General features: G+C 39.3%; 1 protein-coding gene across 1 annotated transcript in view; it reads right to left on the bottom strand.

Annotated features, from left to right (window-relative positions):
* Window positions 1-221: 221 nt before the first annotated feature.
* The window catches only part of SLC1A2 (solute carrier family 1 member 2), a gene marked incomplete at both ends in the record, with an annotated part of 33,346 nt that continues 24,375 nt past the window's right edge, over window positions 222-9,192 (bottom strand). The window contains 2 exons of the mRNA XM_082000338.1: window positions 222-296; window positions 3,861-4,092. Of these exons, the coding sequence (XP_081856464.1) occupies window positions 222-296; window positions 3,861-4,092 (307 nt within the window). The remainder of the gene's footprint in view (window positions 297-3,860; window positions 4,093-9,192) is intronic.

The following is a 9,192-nucleotide window of genomic DNA, read 5'->3' as shown; positions in this document are numbered from 1 at the left end:
ATCATCCAAACAGTAACACAAGAGAGACAGATGGTTATGGATCATTGCTTGGCAAAGACACTACAATGACTTGATGAGATCTTTGCTAAGTTTCAGCTAAGAAATTAAGTAAGCAGAAACTGTAGATGTTAAATAGAAAAAAGAAATCTTCTTTAATCGTGGTATCTTTGACAGAAGATAGCTTCAGGGCTTATTAAAGATGGAGCTAGAAATCTCTTCCCTTAGTTTTCAGGTTTCCAAGGCTCTTCTTCAACAACACTGAAGTCTGCAGATTTGCCACTGGTTGCCAGTGTTACCTGCAAGTAATTATCATCAACAACCAACTTAAAGGCCAAGGCCACTTGACAAGAAAAGTTAGGAATTTTATATGTAAGATCATGATATTTACAGGAACTACATACACCATGTCTTATTTTTTATATATATATATATATAAAAATTGTATTCATTCAGAATTCACAACACTCCTGAATAGTGAAACTCCTGTTCATTTGTTATACTGCCTAGAAAACATTAGCAGTAGGAAAAAAGTACCATATTTTCTTAGCCTTTGCTGTAGCTTTTTTATAATAAATATTTCAGATTCTACTCCTTCCTATCTCCTACAGATTTCTCTGGTTTATTTCAAAATCAGATTACTTTTTTTTAAATGTAGGAGGTCATATATTTTCAGTGGAATTCCTTAGCAAAGCAGGATAGCTGATGCAAGGACATGAAAAATATGCAAGGCCAGAATAATCACAGATGTGTGTCTATACAAACTCACCTACAATTTACACAACCTTTAAAAATGGAGGAAAAGATACACTGTGAAAGTATTGTTCATCATACTACTATTTCTAACAATGTATTGAAAGATTTTGACTATAGTCATACCAAAAATTCATAGTAATGCTGTTTGTCTCACAAAAAGTACAGTAAAACATCACTCTTGCCTGTAAAGATATGTGCTAAAATTTTTAGTTTTTAAGTAAGGTAGAAGACCTATAGTGATATACCAACTCACAGTAAACACTGGCCGAACACATTGCATCCCAGAAATCACTATAAATAAACCCACGCTTCAGGAAAGATAGCACCAGCCAAATGACTTAAAAAATTTTAAAAAGGTAAAATGTCAATTTAACTTTACAAAAGTGATCTAGATCTTTATAGTTGTGAGACAACCTTTCATTCAATGATAAATGGATGGCTCACTCTTTCCTAACTTACCTTGTAAGTTAACATCCTCAGCTTCAAATGAAAACTTAAAGACAGAGCTGAAATTCCCCATGCTGGATAAACTGGATGCATGGAAGCATTGGGAAATGGAAATATGACAAAATGCACTGATTTTTGAAACAAAGTCAAACTTTTTCTTAGATAATTGAAAGGGGAAAACATGCAAATACAGGAATGAACAGCTTATTCAGGAATTAAAAACACATAGTGTAATGTGAAATATAATAATAAAAAATACAAAAATATCATGCAATAACAACCACTCTACCCCCATATAAAGGTAAACTACTTATTAAAAATATACAATGACCATGCAAAATTATACACTACTAGTGTTATACATGGAACATATCACAGAAAGTACATAGAAAGGACATGCTAGTAGATTAGCTTTTACAAATTCTGACCAGAGTTGCAGTGAGCTTTTCAATCCACCAGTGTATTTGACAGGATGAAGAAATGTCTCTTAGATTTAACAGCAGGCTGTTTTGAAGCCCCAAATCCTACACTCTGTTGCTTTTGTTACTTTAACACTTGGGAGCTGTAGACCACTTCAACATGATCCAAATGCTTTGCAAATGTCAGCATATATTCATAGCTTGGGAAGTAGACCATAACATCACATCATTTTGGCAGCTTGCAGACAGACATACAGACAAGTGACCTGCTTGAAGTCAGTCTTGCACTCAATTCAGTAAACCGTGGCTCTTTTCATGAGTTTAAAAGTGCAAAATGAGATCACAAGCAGAGCAAACGTAAAGCAATTGAAAAGGACAAACACTTCCAGCTCATAAGTGACTGGTCCCAAATTTTAATTAAAGGGTGTACTTAGGACACTTGCTTACTACTTACTACTTACTTACTTACTTACTACTACGGTACTTACTACTCACCATTAGTCCATGTTTTTGAGGTAAGCTAATGCCTCAACTGAGGGAAGTTATAAGAGAAACTGAAGGAGAAAAGGAAAGTGCAGCAAGTATTGCATCAATGGGCTACTACTTTCTAGCTTGACTTGGTTGTCTGTGCAAATCTGAGAGACTGGAAGGAGATAAAATTATCAGTATTCAGTTCCACGAACCTGATTCAGACTGATATATGGTAGCTGAATTTGTCTTAAATCCACTGAAACTAGCATAGTCTATTTCACTGAAAAACAGTTAAGTTCCAAAAGGAGTTAACCAAAAAATAAGAGTGTGTGTGTGCACGCATGCTTATTTTTAATGAAAAAAATCTTTTATCATTTGATAAAATCTTTCTTTTCAGGGAGTCTCATTTTTCCCTCAAATTTTTATCTCTTCTGTGTCCTATCCTTTTTTGAGAAATATGACAACTAACGACTATTTTTAATTTTGTGCAAGCATATTCTCTTTCCATTTCAAAATTTTTATCTTTAATTTTTCTCATGGAAAAAAAGAGGGTCAGAAGAGGAAGGGGAGAGCCATATCAGAACAAAATGTTTGTTTTCATTTTTAAAAAGAACATTTTATTAAAACCTCGGAAGATTCAGAAAGAAATTGAGGATAAGATGAAAGTTTTTTCTTTCTTGAATTCTGTATTAGTTTTTCCCCTGGAAATTCAGATTTGGCCTGACATTACCTAGAAGTAAGCATTAGAAAAAAAATATATTCTAAATAACATATCCAGCCAGGTTAGAGACAGGTGAAAGTGATAGAACAGGACTTCTATTTCCAGTATATATGATGATCTGCTAATGGACTTTATGTAGGCTTTCACAGTTAGATTCACTGGCTCACTGGCAACTGGAAGATGGAAGAGAATCTGTTTGGATAAATGGCTAAGGTAGGCTCACTGGCAAACTCACTGCATCAAAGGCAGTGTGCAAGATCAGACCAGAGTATTAATAAATAATAAAAAAAGGCTATGAAATGAAAAGTTTCAGCTTGTTCCACTCTCTCCTCCTTTTCAAAAACTCTCTCTTGATTTTAAACTGCCCTGTCCTTGTGGTGGGTGCTTAGTAAACTTCTAACCACTAACCTCCCCAACTGTTTTCTCATTCAACTGGTGGGGTTTCTCAAGCTCACTTTGCTCTGATCAAGATGTTATTATTATTATTAATAATCCATGTTAGTTACAGAAAGAATTAGAGAGAGAATATGATGTTTGTGTCTTAATGACTCAGGAACGATGATGGAAGCAAAGCGCAAGCATGCTGTATGAGAGCAGGAACATTCTGATGCTAAAGTGCATTCAACACATCCATCTCTGAACAGCATATCATGGAAGGCAGTCAGCAAATGACAACACCTATATCTGAATTGCAACTATCCTTCATTTGGGTTGGCAATTAAGTTCTCTGTTGCCATAGAAAATTAAGTAAATGTCCATAAAAGGTGATGCCATATTCTCTGTGTCTTGGCATATTCCATAATACGCTGCATCTTGCCTTTTGATATGTAAACAATGTACATAATTTTTTCCCCCACTTTTAAGAAGAGCGCAAAAACACCATCTTTTGAATTGGTCAAACTCATTCAAAACGTCTGGGGTTCATGGACCTTGTTGTCACATTGTTACTTGCAGAATGATTTGAAAAATACATGCACATTAAAAAAGAAGATAAAATAAAGCATGCAACGCTATATACATGTCTCAATATCCATAAATGTGAAAGGTACCTTGCACTCATCTACTATGACTGAGTTGTGAGCTGCAAAAACACATTGGTTTGAGTTGTTTTCCCTATGATTTTTCACGTCGTCATAGATTGACTGAGTCTTGGTCATTTCAATGTCTTCATGCCCTTTATGATGGGAATCAATGGTGTTAAGTTCTGCCTTGGAAAGGTGGTAGACAATGCCAGCACCAAAAGAATCCCCCACTACATTGACTGACGTTCTCATGCGGTCCCTACAAAAGAAGCAAAAGGCAGAGGCTGAATGACATGAGAGGCAGAAAAAGTAGGGCATGGCAGCCTTGTTAATGTTACAGTTACTGCATTTACTTCAGAAAGTTTACGGCATCTTTAGAACAGAAAGATGGGAGCTTTCATGTGTAATTGAAAAAGCCTGCTTTCCCAGGGGACTTGTTCAGACAGGAAGATGTGCAAACTCCAACGTCCCAGCTGCTCATACTCATGGATTTTGTCAAAGAACTTGTGCTAGAGACACAGCGAAATTGCAGAGCTGTGCTTCACTGAGATCCCCCCATCACCTGCTTCTGGAGCTCAAGGTTTCAATGTCAAGGTGCCAGGCTCACACCATTGCCCTTTGTTTAATCTGAATTTATCACAGCACTGAACTTAATGCAGCCAGATAAAAGGATTTTGGATCTGATGTAGTGTTCTCATTTCTGGGACGGATTACCAAATGGCCTGTCCCTTTACTCTCAGTGAGCAAACTATGGGGAAAAAAATGCCTGAAATACCTCCATAAGGCTCAGGGCATCAATGCTCCTCTCCTGCTACCATCTTTACAGATGGTGATCTGTTAGCATGGCAGCACGGCCACTTACACTACTGTATGCCAGGGCTCAGCATACAAGTCAACCAAATATAGGTCACACCCTACAAAGTGATGAGCCTGTGACAGCATTTCAGTTATGAGTGCCCCTCATTGTGGGAAGGTGCCAAGAGAGGCTCACATGCTTCATTACAAGAAACGTGTTTGTTGGCACTTCCTGGACAGGATGCCACTGGACAGACACACCACCTTTCTCTTGTGTTGTTTTTAGAGTGTGGCAGTATCTGTCACAGTGAACTCATGGTTGTGGATTTTCCCCCATTTGAGAATTCTGCCCCAAATCTGCCCAAAATTCTGCAAAAATGGGAGATGGTCTTACAGAGCACTGCAGGACTATGGGCTCCTGATATCTTTCCTACTTCAGGTAGGCTGTGTTACACATGTTGAAATCATTTTCAACTTAATTTGCCTCTTCATATCTGAACTAAACCTAAGACTCCTAAAAACTTTCTGACTGAGAGTTGCAATTTAAAGATACTGCAGCAACTGAGTCCAGCTTTCTCAAACAGGTCAGAGAAGTGATTACACTGAATAGTTCTCCAAAGACTCATTTACACAAAATAGGCAGGTTGAACAGTGTGGACATCTGCCAAGTGACACAAAAGCCAGCATGTAAGACCTCATTTCCCATGACAGTGAGTGATTGATTTGAAAACACTCTTTCTGATATTTCTGGTACTAGATTTGTGTGACATCTCCTCTTCCTGTAGAACACCGAGGAAAAAACCCTAAAGATATATATATAAAAAAAACCTGCATATTGATAAACATTCATTGCACATGCCTATTCATGGCCATACAAACTTTTTACATCTTTGCTCTAAATATTTGTAAATCTGCCTTTCCCAGATGTGGAACTGTATTCCCTTTCAAGTTTCTCCTCTCCCTCTCTGCATTATCATGCTTACATATTTGGAGTTTGTGGTGTAACATCTTAGTTGAAGCAGTTAATCTTTTTTTTTTTTGTCATCAAAAGAATACCCAGAAGGAACAAAACCCTCCAATAATCCCCCCCAACAAACAAACCAACAAGCCATAGGAGGAAAATATCATTCCAGTTTTGCTTCACACAAATTAAATTGCAGTTCTCATCCCATGCCTGTGAAGAGTGTTTTAAACTTGGTCAGAGTGGCAGAATAGGAAAATACGACTTTCTGTGTGTAATTTTTAATTAAGACCATCAAATATACTGAACCCAACAATATGGCTTCACAAAAAGAACACCTGCTTAATTTTTTTTGTATGAATGGCATTAAATTTTGAAAGGATTCACTGATGCCAGACTATGGAGGGGTAGTATAGGATGCCAAAAAACCAAAGTGGAGAGAACACATAAATATAATTGAGGCACAGTTCAAATTCTGAAAAGGTCATTTGAGGAGATGCTCCATCCCGCATACATGTACTACTGGCCAAGAGATTCAGTGACACACACTGCACACTGCTGCAGAACGTGCTATACTGTGTGAACTGAAGTAAACAAGCTGTCAGGAATCAACAGCAAAGTGCCACTGACCTCTTTTGGGCCAAAGAACACCCTAAGAAGAACAAAGACAACTGTACTTACTCTTTTGTTAAAAACAGCATGCCAATTAATTCCAGCTGTGCTGAAATTATGGAAACAAAATCAACATAGGAAAGCTGCAGCCTAGTATATGACTTGCCCCAACACAGATACTTCTGCATTGTCAGTAACAGCTTCTGAGAGGAATAATGGGACTGAATGTCAAAGTTATCTCTCAAAAGACAACTCAGCATCTGATAAGAATGGGCTTTGGAATCATTGGGAAGTAATTCTTTAAATCCTGATAAGGGTTAATGCCTAATTTCCTCAAACTGGCATAAATCAGAGGAACTGGAAGCTTAAAAATGTAGATGAAAGGAACAGAAATGAGAAGAATTGAATCAAGCCCCCTTGTTATTAGTGTCATAGTACCTATATAGCATGCTAGTATGCAAAGAAGTTACTCCTGTTCTCTGAAAGCTTGAAAATCCAGTATATCAACCTTACTAGATTTTAGAAAGGAGATTAAAATCTTAGCACACCTGCTAAGTCAAAGACCAGCTGACATGTTTAACTTGCCTTACCTCTTTGTCATCACAAGAAACAGCTCTTGTTTTCCATAGTTTAATTCGATTTACATAAGGCCCTGTCCATAACATCCAGATGTCAACTGTGTCTGAATATTGTGAATTTAAATCTAACTCAAGAAACAGTCAGAACACAAGTCATCTTTCTCTGAGTTACTGAATGAAGGTTGAAATACTGGATCATCCATCCACACCCATTTTCTCTAATTCATCTCTCTTCACTGCAAAATACCACTGTATTTGAGGTTGTGCTATGATATTTGCTAAGCTTGTCAGTCTCACATCTGGACAGTAGCCAGCTTCTGGCTAGAGGAAAAGAAGCTGGTTATATTTCAGTTGTTGACACATAATTACTGTCCTATTAAATGTAACTGCTGTGTTGTGCTTAGTTTTAAAATGAGAAACTATACGAGTTTTGAAATCTTGGGAAACTTGCCTAGTGAAAAAGCTCACACTGTGTGTATACACATGGGAGGGGGAAGGTTGAGCAACCTAATCTCTACATATTGCAGACGCTCGACAAGAAATGGATGCAGAAACCTCTTGGCTCCAATTTGAAGGAGAGAGTGCCAAGTTTAAGGACAAGTCAGCTTTGTGTTACACTGTGATCAAATCGTGCAAAATTGGTTTTGGTAAGATCACAGTTTCAGATGATGGTAGTACTGTAAAACCAATTGACGTTCTGCTATTTTCTTTCATCACAAATATTGAAAAAATCATAAATAGGACATTTTTTAAAAGCTTTCATCATATGGAATTGAAAAGAGCTATTCCAAATATTTCTATATGGCTGGTTGCATTTACACACTGGTTCCAGAAAAGTGGCTCAAATTAAATATTCGCTGGGTTGTAAAAATTTTATTAATTTTCTCTTCTACATTCTGTTAGAAATACTGCTGTAATATTTGACGATCTAAAGAAATGGAAGAAGACAATGTTTGTAAGTAAAGAAAAAGTATTTTTCACATTTTCATACAATCATTAAGGTTGGAAAGGACCTTTAAGATCATCAAGTCCAACCATCAAACCAACACCACCATGACCACTAAACCATGTCCTGAAGCGCCCTGTCTACACGTTTTTTGAACACTTCCAGAGATGGTGACTCCACCACCTCCCTGGGCAGCCTGTTCCAATGCTTGACCACTCTCTCAGTAAAAAAATCTTTCCTAATATCCAATCTAAACCTCCCCTGGCACAACTTGAGGCCATTTCCTCTCGTCCTATCACTAGTTACTTGGGAGAAGAGACCAACACTCATCTCACTACAGCCCCCTTTCAGGTAGTTGTAGAGAGTGATAAGGTCTCCCCTCAGCCTCCTCTTCTACAGACTAAACAAGCCGAGTTCCCTCAGCCGCTCCTCGTTAGACTTGTTCTCCAGACCCCTCACCAGCTTCGTTGCCCTTCTCTGGACATGCTCCAGCACCTCAACGTCCTTCCTGTAGTGAGGGGCCCAAAACTGAACACAGGATTCAAGGTGTGGCCTCACCAGTGCCAAGTACAGGGGCATGATCACTTCTGTACTCCTGCTGGCCACACTATTTCTGATACAGGCCAGGATGCTGTCGGCCTTCTTGGCCACCTGGGCACACTGCTGGCTCATGTTCAGCCGGCTGTCAACCAGCATCCCCAGGTTCTTTTCTGCCAGGCAGCTCTCTAGCCACTCCTCCACAAGCATGTAGCGTTGCATGGGGTTGTTGTGATCAAAGTGCAGGACCCAGCACTTGGCCTTATTAAATCTCATACAGTTGACCTCAGCCCATTGATCCAGCCTGTCCAGATCCCTCTGCAGAGCCCTCCTACCCTCCAGCAGATCAACACTCCCACCCAACTTGGTGGTGTCTGCAAATTTGATGGAGCACTTGATCCCTTCATCCAGATCATGCATAAAGATGTTGAACAAGACCGGCCCCAGAACCGAGCCCTGGGGAACACCGCTTGTGACTGGCCGCCAGCTGGATTTAACTCTGTTCATCACAACTCTCTGAGCTCGACCATCCAGCTAGTTCTTTACCCAGCAAAGAGTAAACCTGTCTAAGCCACGAGCCGCCAGTTTCTCCAGGAGAATGCTGTGGGAGACGCTGTCAAAGGCTTTACTAAAGTCCAGGTAGACAACATCCACAGCCTTTCCCTCCTCCACTAGGCAGGTTACCTGGTCATACAAGGAGATCAGGTTGGTCAAGCAGGACCTGCCTTTCATGAAGACATGCCGACTGGGCCTGATCCCTTGGTTGCCCTGCACATGCCCTGTGAGCACCCTCCAGATGAACCACTCCATAATCTTCCCTGGTACTGAGGTCAGGCTGACAGGCCTGTAGTTCCCCGGATCCTCTTTCTGGCCTATCTTGTAGATGGGCATCACATTGGCAAGACTTCAGTCACCTGGGACCTCCCCTGT

This window comes from Phaethon aethereus, assembly GCF_964289735.1.
Source record: "Phaethon aethereus genome assembly, chromosome: 5".
Lineage (NCBI taxonomy): Eukaryota > Metazoa > Chordata > Aves > Phaethontiformes > Phaethontidae > Phaethon > Phaethon aethereus.
This window is presented reverse-complemented; position numbering and strand designations above follow the sequence as displayed.